Source organism: Sciurus carolinensis, chromosome 8 (assembly GCF_902686445.1).
Source record: "Sciurus carolinensis chromosome 8, mSciCar1.2, whole genome shotgun sequence".
Taxonomy (NCBI): Eukaryota; Metazoa; Chordata; class Mammalia; order Rodentia; family Sciuridae; genus Sciurus; species Sciurus carolinensis.
The window spans coordinates 47,824,224-47,838,618 of record NC_062220.1 but is presented as its reverse complement, the minus strand read 5'-3'; the positions used below and the strand labels follow the sequence as shown (position 1 = coordinate 47,838,618).

General features: G+C 37.5%; 1 protein-coding gene across 6 annotated transcripts in view; it reads right to left on the bottom strand.

Annotated features, from left to right (window-relative positions):
* The window catches only part of Sgce (sarcoglycan epsilon), a 69,068-nt gene extending 55,206 nt beyond the window's left edge, over positions 1-13,862 (bottom strand). For all 6 annotated transcript variants that reach the window (XM_047561852.1, XM_047561854.1, XM_047561853.1 and 3 more), the window contains exon 1: positions 13,693-13,862. In XM_047561852.1, the coding sequence (XP_047417808.1) occupies positions 13,693-13,801 (109 nt within the window). In that variant the 5' untranslated portion in view covers positions 13,802-13,862. The remainder of the gene's footprint in view (positions 1-13,692) is intronic.
* Between the last annotated feature and the right edge of the window lie 533 nt (positions 13,863-14,395).

Sequence of the window (14,395 nt, the reverse complement as noted above, 5' to 3'; positions counted from 1 at the left end):
GCAAAAGGTCAAGATGAGGATGCTGCAAATACAGTTAATCTTTCAAGAGTGCCAGCCAGAACAGAGAAGCAAAGAGATCAAATGATCCGTTGAAGAGAAGGTGGAAAGGAGGGATGGTTATTTTAGTACAGGGAAACTCAGATTTTGTGCACACACAGAGGAAAAGATATAAGAAGAGAGAAAGAGACTAAGGATAAAGAAAATGAGCATAACTGATGGGACACAATCCAAGAAAAAAGTAGACTGGATAGGACCAAGAAAATACTCTACACATAAAGACAACACTTCATGAATGAGAAAGTAAAGACAAATGAAGACAGAAATACCTAGTGAACCCCAGCAAAGTTAATGTCATTAGAGCTTCCCACCTTAATAAATCAGAGATGAAATGTGTATTTCCTTTTCAATCTGAATTTTCAGTAAACTGTTTAACTTGAACTAAATTATGTGAAAGAGCAAGTTCTCTTCTAAAATGAAAAAAGAGTGCAATTCAAAACTGAGGTTATAAAATAAACAAGTCTTCAGGTGATTAACTTAAATGTACCAAAACAAGGCTGACCTTAGAACTTAGAAAACCCTACCCTTCTACCTCCAACTGGTCTATCCAATACAGCCAACTTGCAAAAACATGCAAGTTGCTGCTGGATAGTGAGGAAGCCCAACTCAGAAAGACAGGAAGGAGGAGGCCAAATTCTTCTCTACAACTTTCCAAAGTACGTGTACGTGGATCTGACAAGCAACCTTTAGATTTAACTGCATCACTATCACCAGATCTGGAACAATGTGCTTTCATGCATATTTTCCAATTCAATCTTTACAAGACCAAATTAATCTATTAATGTGTCTGAAGATTGTTTTAGAGGCTTAATCTGAAGGTAAAATGGAGTAAGTCCTGCAGGCAAGCAGATACTCTTGAGTTCCCCACCTCTTTGGGGACTAGTACACAAGCACTTCTCTTTCATTCCTTCCTTTATTCTAGCACAGCTTCTCAGACTACGCTGTACACAAGAAATGTTATACACACCAAACTACAAATATCATACCTCATGAGTGATCTGAAGGATTTACTAGGATAACCCTAAGTCTGGGATTTTTGTACTACACTCTTGCTTTCAAAACCTAACTAAACCAGCACAAGATTTAACATCACATGTTGAACTAACATATGATCACTCATGCTTTCCAGATCCTGTACAAGAACAGACCAGTTAGTTTTCGTAGGATGCAAAAAACAAATCTGAGTGGAATCTCAATTGTGCAAAATTAAGACAGGGTATAGCAGTTTAAATACGTTCTCAAGATGTTGCTCTGTTTCAAGGGCAACATTGCTTTGAGAACATTCATTTTTAAAACTTCACATCTATCCATGTAAAGTTTAACTATGATCACAAAAGACTGAAGTCCTATAAATCTAAATAAAAGAACAACTTTTTATGTTTTTACTCACGAGGCAATGACGTTAAAGGCAAGACACAGTGCCATGGGTAACATAGCTGCTTAAACATTCAAGTCCCTTTCCTTATTAGAGAAATCTCAATAATATGGAAATAACTATTTGTTTTTAATTGTGTGTTGAAGATCATGGATGCACTCGACTAACTTCTTGTATAGGAAATTACTGTCATCTGTACACTGACAAGTGGAGAGTCCTCACTGGAAAAGGCTGGTATTTTGTTGTTTTACTTTCATTAGAAAAGGGCCAATGTATTTTTTTTTTTTTTAATGTAAGAACAAATTTTGTTAGGATGGCAAAATCTGACTCAATTTTTAAAAATATTTATCTTGTATACAACTTTTCAAGATCAAATCTAATGTGTAAAGAAATGTCAACCTGTATAGACTGGTTCTTGGACTAACTCCAAAGATCATGACCATCCTCAGAAACCCAAAAAGAAAGAGAGAACTACACTGTGCTTACCAGGTTCATGATAATCTATGCTACAGTTATATCTGGGTGTGAGTTTTGCTTTAATTTATAAAAGCAACAGCAAAGAATACCATGCATTCTGCATTTACACATACCAAACTAAGAAAACTTTCATACGACTAGCCTGGATATTCCTATATACAATTCAACCAACTCTTCAGTGCTTCCCCTCCAAAGTTATCAAAATCTTAACTAATCCGAAGGTGCTTGCCGTGTCCTCAAGTTCCCTAGATATCACACAATACTTAAAGTTTGTCTTAAGATTCTGTGATTCATCTTGAGTCGTGTAGCAGCATGACTACATTTCATCTGGCCTGGGGCAAGCACTCTCTCCAGAGATATTACTCTTTCCCAAACCTGAATAATTTGCAGACTCCGGGAGGAGGGGATTGCTATTTAATAAAGGCAATTGAAGAGCTATGAATAGTGACTGATTACTGATGAGCTAATCAGAATGTCAAGGGACAGAAATAATAAATAATAACTTACTCAGACATCACTGTCCAAGTAAACAGCAGGACATGCCAAATGAAATTTAATCTGATTAACACACTCACCTTAGAAGCAAACTGTCAAATCTTTCTCTGTCCACTGCTTCATTTATCTCTTTTCATATTCTACTCTAAGGGAATCAAAGTCCTTGTTTTCAGAAGTTGGTTGCATAGCTCACATACTCTGCATCTCTTCTCTCACCACCCCCACCTAAGTGGCTATGTTGCTCTTTTACACTCTACATTTTTCTCTTCACTTCCTTTATGTAACTCTCCTTAATACTTTTAAAATTGCTCCTTATATTAAAAAATATTTTCATATTTTTCTCTTCAAAAAATGTTAGTTACCATTACTTCTTATTAGCTACCATGTTGTGAGTGCTAAACTGACAGATACTATACTAAGAATTTTTACACGTATTAACTAATTTCATCCTTACATCAATTATATGAAATAGGTAGTATTAGTTCCATTTTACAGGGCTGAGAATGTGGCTCAGTGGTAGAGTGCTTGCCTGGCATGTGCAAGCCTCTGCGTTTGATCCCTAGCACCACGTATAAAACAAACAAACAAAACCTTTTACCATAAGGATAGAAGACTCAGGAAATGATGTAACTTACCACCATTCATATGTTTATTAAGGGGTAAAGTTGGATTTCGAACCCCTCTCGTGGCTGACTGAAAAGTCTATGTCATCCACCCATCAATACTACCCCTAAACAGATAAATAAAAAAGCAATTTGTAAACCATATATTTTATGTAATTTGATATATTATTATTTAATAAATCATCTTCAACTTGTTCTCTCTAGAAAAACAACCTGGATTAGAAATAGCTAGCAAGGAGGCAATGATATTGCTACGCAGTAGAAATTAATTCCAAGCACTATGTGCACCAAAACAAAAACAAAACACAAAATAATTCACTGAGAGAGTGAAGCTAAAATGTTAGTGAGAACTTAGGGGAGAACAAGGAGTAATGGAGTTTGCTGAGGAAAACTGTCCCTTGTAACCTCTGAAAGATATCAGGAAAAGATATTCCTAAAAGAGGTATAACAGCAAGACTTTAAACCAAAAATACTGGAAGAAGCAGCTTCCAAGTTTTGTTAAAACAGAAAAGCCTGGCATGGAAGAATATAAGCAATTGTTTTATAGAATTAAAAAATCACTAGAATTTTGTAATTTTTACCCTGTACTAAAAAAAATGATTAAAATATAAAAGGTTTTAGGATGAAATAAAACGAGAGTATAGAAAGGCAACATTCACTATCAGAGTTTCTAGAAACAGACTATCTGGATTTGAATCCCAGTTTTTGTCTGTGAGGCAAATTCATATCACAGTGACTTAGTTTTCTCATCTGGTAAGAATAGACTAGTACCCATATCATGCAGGTATTGACTATTACACAAGATGTACAAGAAAAATCTTTAGAAGAGTGCTTAGCACATAGTGATATGCTCAAAAAAATAAAACTATTATATTTATGGTTCAAATAATTTGAAGATGTGGACTTCTATAAATGTGATTTTTAAGAAATAGTCTTCAAATGGAAAATATCACTACAGTTAGCATTATATGGCATTCTCATTTTTTTTTCACAAACATGATACACAAAAAATGATAGTATTTCTAAAGTGGACTAGAGTAAATGCTAGAGGCTACTCAGGAACATGGTCAACAGCCCAGGGGCTACGACCGTACCAAATTCTACCATGTAGCTTCCCCCAGGGCTGAGAAGTCGGCATCTCAGCAAGTCCTCCTTCCTGGCACTGAGTATAGGCCTGCTAGTTGAAGGTTGCAGTTTAACCCTTTTGAGATAAACAGATGTAATAAGAAATGAATTATATTGATATTCATACTCCTTGACTCTCATACATTCTTCGGTACTTATTCTGAGGAAATAATGCAACAAAAGCAAAAAAGGGGGGAAAAAAAGCCATATGCACAAGATTCAACTTTGCACTAAACATAATATCACAATAAGATGGAAAATTAAATTTCCAATATAGGAACTGTTGGTTTGATAGACTAATTAATGGAGAAGGAAAGGTTATTCATTTCTCTTGTTAGCTTTTGTCTTTTTGCTCAAATAGCCTACGGAGAAAAGTTTGAGTTTCCTTCCTAGACGTAGTACTACCTAACACAGAAATATGGATTGAAAAAGGAGTACTATTGGGACCTTCAACAAAAGGTATATTACATATAGCTTTCCAATTTAATGCCCTCATTTGCAAAATGTGAGACTGTTTTAAAATTAATAAAATTAGTGAAAAGCAGAAAACAAAACAGTATGTGCTCGACTACACGAAATCTAGTGTAATAGTGCATTCTAGTGGAAATGGGATTAAAAGGCAAAGTGTACGTATGAGCTATTGGGTTAGGGAAGTGAAGCTGTAGGGAAAGTCTCCTATTCAAAATAAAAATACAATAATGCTTATGTGACATTTCTGATTAAGAAACATCTAAAAGAAAGAGATTCTCATGTTGGGTGTTTGCTTTATATTGTCATTAACTATCTTTATCATAGATGTCATACATTCTAATTGTAATACATTCCAATATTATAACCAGGAAGGTATAAACTATAAAAATGCCCTCTAACGCCCTTATGGCTGTCCTACTAATGCCACTGCCTACAGTACATGCTCTTAATAGTTTTTGCATCTTTTAATATTCTATGCATATGCAACATATATTTGTACACATAAATACACACCATGCTCTTCTTTAAATAATGTGATTCACATTTTTTTTTCACTTAGATTATGTATCTTGAACCCATTTACATGACGCCATCTTTTAAGGTTGCATAGCTTTCTGTTGTCTCAATCACAATTTATTTACCATCCCCTTGAACTCATCCTGACCAAACAAGAACCCCTGATTGTTCCCTTACAATTGGACCCTCTCTCAGCATTCTTCCCTTGAAGGATATTACATCTACACGTATGCAGATGACAGAAATCTAGAAATCATCCCTGACTTCTGGTCACTCTTCCCCAAATTCAATCCAATACCCTTTTGCATCGATTTTTACACTTCAAAGTGTTCCTCCTATCTTCATTTCCCTCTTTCCACTATAACCCACAATGTCATGGTCTCTATCCTGGGTTATTGTAGTCTTCAAAACGCTGGCTGGTCAGCATCTATTTGGGTTCCTCCAACCTCTTCACAAAGAAGCTGAAGTACTCCTTTTGAAATGCAAATCTAATCTTGTCCTGCTTACAGCCCTCGGGAAGACTTCCCGTTGGCCTCAGTCTAAAGATGAAACCCTTTAAGGTGGTCTCCTAGGTCCCACACGACTTGTTCTTGACCTCGGCTCTAGGCTCATTCATACTGCTCTCGCCCTTCTCTTTCTGCTCCAGCATGGCTGGACTTTTTCAGCACTTTCTTTTTGATATGCTCTACCTGCCCCAGGGCCTCTTACAGACCTCTTCTTTTTTGCCTCAAATATACCTTCCCCACTGCACCTCTCTAGCATAGCATTGATTCATCCTTCACAACTCCTCTACTTCCTTGGAAAAGCCTTACTCCCCCCCCACCACCCCGCAGCCCCGACACCAAATCCAAACAAATCCTCTACTTAGGTGTTCTAATAATGTTTATAGCACTTATCACAGTTCTAGCAGCACATTTACATGTGCAATTATTTGATGATTCGTTACAAAAATTAATCTTGAAAAAGTTACTTGATTAATCTTTGTCAGCTCCACTAGTGTAAAAAGTTCTGTGATAATTGCAACCGTGTATTCCCCAGCCTCTAACAACTGGATCTCAAAAACACTCAGCACTCTCGCCTCCAAAAAAGAATAAGTAAAAGAATTATTAATTCAAAAATATAATCAAGATTTTTTTCCTAGTTTTCATTATCATTATCAATACTACAATAAACCTCCTTATCTGCATCTTTGAGCTCTTTCATCGGTGTATCTGTAAGCTGAACTTTTAGAAGGAAAATGGCTAAACACAAAATAACGTACATTTCAGATTCTGATATGAACATGTAGCAACCTGCCCTGTTTCCACTTCTGCAGTACTGGTCTTTGATTAGTAGAATCAACTCTGTAACTACAGAAAATGAAAGATGTTAAAGGTGCTACATTGATTAACTATTTCATAAGAGAGAAAAGTGGATGTCACTTTACTGCAGAGGGAAAAACGCTAATTTGTTAAGAAGGAAAACCAAAAAACATGGGACTGATTTTTTCTTTTCTTTTCCATTCCAAGGTAAAAGAGCAATTATATTTCTATACCTATACTAAAGAAATAGGGAACTAAAGTATTCACTTTAGCTGCTATTGAAAAATTAACTGTGATCTCTTCTTTCAAATTCGCAGTGAACCCCAAATCTCCATAATAATCGAAGTGGTGACCAGATGAATGAGTGCAAAGCTAAAGAATGAGAAAGAATTCACACCGAAGCTGCCTAACCCTAAACATTTTTTGAAATGAGCGGCTTCATTTATCAGAAAAGAAAGTCTGTCCTTCTATGTCACAACAGATGCCGTGGCGATTCCCGTGGTACGGACTGCCAAAGATCTATTCTAAAAATCTGATTAGCCTAAGGTAATTAGATAGAAAGTGAGATGTGCTAAAGATGAGTGATTTTTAAATACTAAAATGAATTTAAACCACTATTGCATAAATATTGTGTTAAAATTCTTAGGTAATGATACAAAAAATAAAAATTCTAACAGAGAGGGACCCATGAAGAAAAGAATGCTTTAGGTTTTACCAACATATTAATGTTTCTGAGAATTTAACAGTATTTATGCCATTAAGGAATATTTTGAAACTACCTATGTATTTCCCATGATAACTTAAGTTTCACAACTTAAACATTGTGGATCATTACTTCCCAAGCTCTGGTGCAGGAGACAGCCCTTGCATTCAAGGAATTGCAAATAGCCGCCTGTGGATCAGGTGAATGTTGACAAGCCAGAACCTCACCTTTGAGCATTTCTCTCTCGGAAATATGAGCTCAGCCCAAGAATGCCTGTGGCATCTTCAACAACTGGGAAGAAAGCCATCTCTAGCTGCCGTTTGCATTATTACAACCCCACAAAAGTGCATGGCACTTTCACAAAAGATGGAATAAAAAGAAGAGAAAGTTGTTCAACATTAAAAATACACTGCACACAGACAGAGTGAGAGTGTATTTATAATCTAACAATTGAAGTGGGGGAGAAAGTTCTGGGTGTGAGGCAGGAGTGAAAGCAGCAGATAAAAGTTGGTTAGCAAAGATGACAGAATTGTCTCTCCTTTCTTCACATTTCTCATCAGAGTCCTCCATAGTTTGCAAGACTCCCGGGCATAAAAATGGTTCCTATAGAATCAGAGTGCTACTCGGAAAAGGGGTCCTGGAAGGAAGCCTTGCATCCTCCACAGATTAAGTTTTAGCAATCACATTTTCAAAGTTAGATCACATCACCAACATAAACAATCAATAGGCAGACAGGAAGACACAAAAGAAAAATCTGTCCCAAGACATGCTGGAGACACTAAGAATGTGCCCCCTGAGGTGGTCAGAAACCAACTCTGATATGAACGTGAAGTTGTTTTGCTATTGTAAAGCTAAAAAACAATAACCATAAGTCCTGCAAGGAAATATATCACAAGAGGGGGCAATTACTGAAGGGAGAATTGCCCCATATTTTCCTCTAGGGAAGAAACAGCCAAGGGTTGAGCTGTCCTGGACCAGCAGCCAGTATCTCGCCTGCTCCTCTGTACCCCTAGGCGACCCCAGCATCTGCAGCCACTCTGCCTGAGAAGCCTGCTCTGCTCCAACAGACAGCAAGAAATAACAGAAAAGCACTGACTCTGGATCGCAAGCTAAGGCACTTTGCAGGGGAAAAAGAATCTTTCATTTTCTTCTCAGATTTTCATGTTTGAAAATGGAATAGAAGAGAGAGGACACAATGTGTTAAATTACCCTGTCGGTGCTATTTTCAGGTTGTAAGAGATCAACTTGCAACACATAAGACCATTCTTTTTACACAGTTGATGAGAAAAATCAAATAAAATGTTTCCACCACAAGTATCTATGGCAGCTACACGAAAATGTTATCATGGCCTTCAAAGAAAATATTCATTGCAAGCAAGGTGAATACTTCTGCAATTGTAAAAGAATAGAACAAGTAAAGTTGACTTTCTTGTTGAGCAGCACAAACTGTTAGAAAGGTCTCAAGTTGAAATCTATCTGTACCTTTTACCCACTGATGCTGGTTCTGCTTTCCCAAGCAAACAGAAGGGAGTTCATTCTACTTTTACTCCGCTTGAGCTAAACACTTCCAGACCCTCTGAGAATACCTCCTATGACAGAATTGCCAGACCCCTCACCATCCCCACAGACTGCTCTGGAAGTTGTCTAATTTGTCAACGTCTCTCTTTAAATGTGACAGCCAGAAATGAACACAATACTACAGATGTGGTTGATTAGACCAAGGTACTATTAATTTTTTGTGACATATGGACACTGTACTATTAACATAGCCTAACTCTGATATATATATATATATATATATATATATATGTGTGTGTGTGTGTGTGTATTCATATATATTTTTAACCATATCATGTCACTGATTCATATTTAGCCTTTTTTTTCCCCTAAAGAACATCCACCATACTAAGTCATCTCCTTCCTTCCATATCAATTATGATGCATTTACTGCTATAACATCTTTTTGCTTTCAGCATAGCATTGCACCATATTTAAATGGTGTTTAACTTTAAATTCTGTTATCTATTTGTAACAGCTATCCTTTCTCTAGTCATCCATGAATTTTAAAGTAAGCCTCCTAGATCTTTGTCAAAATCATTCATGCAAAAGCTAAAGAAAAGAAGACCTGGGGCAAAGGTTTGTGACCCTACTAGGGTTACTCTTTACCCAAACCCAGTAACCCACACACCTAACTGGTACTGGTTCCAAACTGCCTTCCCCATTCACCCAGCAATTCTGCTAATTAGTCCACACACAAGAGCAGCCAGCAGCCTTGACAATTGCTTCGCTGAAAGCAAGAATTGCTTATCTTTCAAAACAAAGTGTAAAAGACCTATACATATTAAAATTATAGTTGTATCAAAATATGCATGGGCACAGACCAAAGACCAGAAGGAAAGGAACATAACTGGAAATGTTTACTCTAGTGTCAGGGTGTGGATATTGTGTGTGTGTGTGTGTTTTTTTTGGGGGGGGGAGGTTATACATGGTTGTTTTAAAATTTTATACAGTCACATTATTTGAAAAATTTAAACATGGTAATTATGTAGAGAGAATTTAGCTTAGAAGCAAACCATGTGAAATAGTTTTAAGAGCATTGAGACTATCTGTTCCTATCAACCTGAAAACTCCAAGCAGAAAAACAGTCATTTGAAATGACTTGTTGATCCTTAGAAACACTGGCTTTCTTTTTTTAAATTTTATTTTACTATTTTACTTAATGTTTCTGGAAATTGGAGAGACAGACTGAAGAACTGAATCCTAAATTTAGAACAGTTGGATATTATATGTTTGTGTCCATTTGTCTGTCTGTCTCTTGCAGAGGTTAGGAAAATATGGAAAGAAAAGAGTTATCACATTGATAGTTCTCTGAAGCTCTATACTAAAATGGAGCAAAGTGTAGAGATTTCCCTTTCAAGTCCAAGAATCTCTAACGGACACATGAACCCTTATCATCTATTTACCTAGAGTCATTTTTTATACTAAGAGTAGGAAATAAAGATAAATAATAGAATATTCAATTAGGTGTTTAGAGAATTTGGAAAAGTAAATTTTAAGAAAGGAGATGAAGTAAAGTAAGTGTGGACAATTAGAAGAAAGAAAGAACGAGAAAGAAAAAGAGGCTGATTATTTTGGAGAAAATGTGTTCTGTAAACACTGCTCTTATCAGAATCACAAACAATCTGAATATTTGACTTGAGAATTTTTAACAAGACAAAATTTCTTCACTGCTTCAGAATTTTGTTTAGAAGACCATTTTCATCAGTGGAAAATTAGAGTGTTAGAAACTGGAAACATGTTATCTTTATCTCTTTGAGGTTGTCTCTAACCAGTTTTTTCTGATACTATTCATTGCTATTTTCAATGTCTGTGAGACAAGTGAAAATTCCACTTTGCTTAAAAATACAATTTGCCTACCATATTAGAAGTTATGCTAAATACATGAGATAAATCAATAGCTGTTATATTTATGGCAAACTGTTATAAAAATGGATAAAATGAGAGTTATAAAGTCCAGTTACTATTTGACAAATGAAAACTCTAGTTTGCTTAGAAATAAGTTTTCCCTATTGTAATAGAAATTAAGACAAATACAGGTGACAAATCAGTAGGTTCATAGATTCATAGCAAATTGCTACTTAAAAATGGATAAAAGGTCCAAATAGAAAGTCCAGTGATTATTTGACATGTGAAATTTCTAGTTTCCTTTGAAACACGATTTTCCCACTCCTCTAGAACTAAAATACATGCAGTAAATCAACAGCTTCATAGATATGTGGCAAATTGTCATAACATAGGTAAAATGCCCAAAAAGAAAATATGATTATTATTTGACAAGTGAAAATCCCTCTGTTTTGAAATGCTATTTTCCTACCATACTGGAAGTTAAATGTAGATGGTCAATCAACAGCTTGATACGTCCAGAGCAAATTCTTATAAAAATGGATAAAATGTCCATATACAAAGTTGAGTTATTATTTGGTCAAGTAAATAATAACTACTAACACCTCTTTCACTTTACATTTAACCTTGTAAAAATGGGTAGGAAACAGTCAACGTCGGGAATAAATGAGAAAATCTAAAAGTCATTTAGATATTAAATGTCAAAACAGTCTTTAAAGTTCTTATCTACTAATATTTATTGGGTTTTTTATTTTAAAATAGTTTTTGATAACACAAAAATATCTGAAGTATCTATTGATGTCTGTTATTTTTAATATTGTTGTGTTGGTTTAGATAGCAAGAAAGTTTTATCTAAACTAGTTATCTATTGATATGCCTTTTCCCTTGGAAAAATATATTTCTAAGCAAAGTGAAAAAAATTATTTTCAAATGTAGAGAAACAAGAGAAGAAAATGCACCAAAATAACAATTGTGTATATGTTAGATTAGTGAAAACAGAGGAATTTCTACTGTTTCCTGGTTTTAAATACTTACATACTAAGGATGTTCATTAAAATATTTAATTAGAAAATTAATATATCTCATTCAAAAAACTGCAAATTTAATATTATTTAATATTTAAAGGCTATTTGGAAGGAAAACACTGAAGAAAAATCAATTTGATCCCATTTTTTTAATTTTCAGAAAGTAATCATGAAAAATATGTATTCTTTATATACCTATATAAGCATAGAGAAAGTCTGAAAAAGCAGACTCTATAGTATTTACTAGTATTATTGCAGGATGAGAAGGTTACAGGTAATCTTGATTTTCTTCTTTACAATTTCCTGGGGTTCTTCCCTGAATTTTAGACGATGAGTGGAAATTATTTTATTATGACAAAAATGCTGATGACTTTTTTTATTTTACAAAAATAAATCCTGGCTAACATTTTGAAATTAAATAATCAAATTGGTTAACTTTGAAAGTCTCAGGTGGGTTTTTTTAAAAGTTGAATTTCCCTATTTTTCAACTATACTAGTTTTTAACCTCGGTTTTTAGGAAAAAAATTCTATCAGTTAACAACTGGGTGAAGTAACTTTAGATTAAAAAACAAACTGCTAAGAATTTGACAGTCGGGTGGTCACCAGAACAGTACTCTACTAAACATAAGAAATCCTCCTATTATGTATAGAAGAGGGTGAACATCCTTAGATTAAATTAGAAGACACTTCTAAAAAGTATAATTGTGTTCACCCAACTTCCTAGAAAAATACCTTTCATTGTTGGAAATCTGCACTTTATTCATTCATATTCCTGATGGTGAACATTTTATTTCTAATAAATCTCAGTTAATGGACTGTTTAGTTTATTCCTAGAAAGGGTCGCTTTTTAAGCGTGGTCCCTGCCACCTCGTTACGTACAATGGGTAAAATTCTCATTTGTCCTCTAAGAATAAAATAAGTTGCAACAATGTTACTAAAGTAGTCTCAATTTTAGTCTCCAAAGACCAATATATTCCATCTGTGTTTCAGAAATACCAGTTGTAGACAATTTGATTTTCCCACTTAACTTAAACTTCTTTTACTAAGATTAGCAACAGATTGTCAGTTTTCTTAATGCATAACACTTTGAGGCGGCTTACATGGGAACCTGCATTAAGGTTTTTATTTAGCATCCTTTCTCATCAACAGTCTTCCCCAACGTAAAAAATAAGTTTATTGGTATATATTCACGCAAATATTTGGGGTTGAATCTCGGCAACCCGCTTCAAAGGATTAGGTGTGCGGTAACCATGACCAAATGCATTCATTCACCCTAAAAGATTTAGAAAAATGCAATGTTTAGGGAGAGCGAGGTCTCTGCGTAAACCTCCTAACCACCACCAAAAGTCCGTAGCTGAGAGCCTACAAAGCCCGCCAAGCACAGTGGAAGCATCCACAGATGTTTTCAATTGTTTTTGCTTTCTCAAAATAGTGCACTTGGAGGGGCAAGCGGTGCTGTTTGCTGCATCTCTGGCCCCCAAACCCGGGTTAACCCTGACCTGAATGCCCTGTTTGGCGCCCGGCATCTCATGATTTCGCTTCCCTGCTCGGTAAAAACCCAAGAAAAATGGGATTTCCGCCGCGGAGAAATGCGTTTAGGAAGAAGGGTGAATTAGGTGTTTTAAATGTCGGATTTTAGTGTTCTCTCTCAATCCGATTCAAGAAAAGCAGAAAACATGTTATTTGTAGAGGGGGACGCGGCTTGACACCTATTTCCTTTGGCTCCTATTTAGGCCAAGGAGCCCCAATAGTGGGGTAACATCCCCCCAAAATGGGCAGGGTCCCCCAGGTCTTTGCTGCAAGATCAGGAGAGGTCCAACTAGGGGGCTAGGGTTGGGGGGAGAGGGTGCTGGGAATGGAAATTGGAGCTGGAATTTCTGCTCCCGCTGGTCAGGGAGGGGCCGGCAGGGTGCTAAGAAAAAGAAAAGGCCAGGGGTCAATCCTGGGGAGGGACCCACGGGCCCCCAAAGTAGGGTACAGGTCGTCCTGGAGGAGGAATACAATGGGGCATCAAGAGGGGCTAGCGCCCAAAGGGCGAGCCGGGTACCCGAACCCGAGTGGGGGAGGGGGAGGCGGCGGCCTATTTGGCCCAAGACCTCCACATCGCGCGCAGGCCACTAACCTGTCAGCAAGAATGTGCCAGTGGTCGCGGGGCTCATCCTGCGTGTCCCCCGACCCTGTCCAGTCCAAGCACAGGGGTCTCCCAGCTCCCACCACCAGGGCAATAGCATTCTTGGCCTGGCTAGGCCGGCCGTCCTCGATTCTCCCCTCCCCTCCCTTTCTTCTTTCCTCCCAGCTTGGCCAGTTCAGCATCAGCATCCTGCACCCCCTCCCTAATCCCGTACTCCCTCTAGCGGCGGGCCACCGAAGCGTGGCCATGGCCCCCTCCCCCACCCCCCATCCCTCCCGCCCCCGCACCCCCCTCCGCCCCCCAGCCCGCAGAGCACGCTGGGATTTGGCGCCCCCCTCTTCTGTTCAGCCTATATAAGGCAGGCGGTCTGCGCTCCGGGTACACGCGCTTCAACTTCGGTTGGTGTGTGTCGAAGAAACCTTGACTGCGCCCTGGGAAGAACAGCGGAGAGGGTCCACTGAGCCTCTCGAAGGTCCGCTGAGCGGGCTCGCGTCCGGAGCCACTCCGGGCTGCGGAGCACCCAGTGGAGCCCACGCCTGGCCAGGTGTGGGACCCCTTCCTTCCTGTCTTCGCAGAGGAGTCCTCGCGTGGTGAGTATGCGGTGAGGATGTTTTTTTTTTTTTTAAGATCACATTCATTCCCCGTTTTTATCGGGAGCTGCGGGAGATGGAGTAGCGCCCCAGAATGTCTCCAC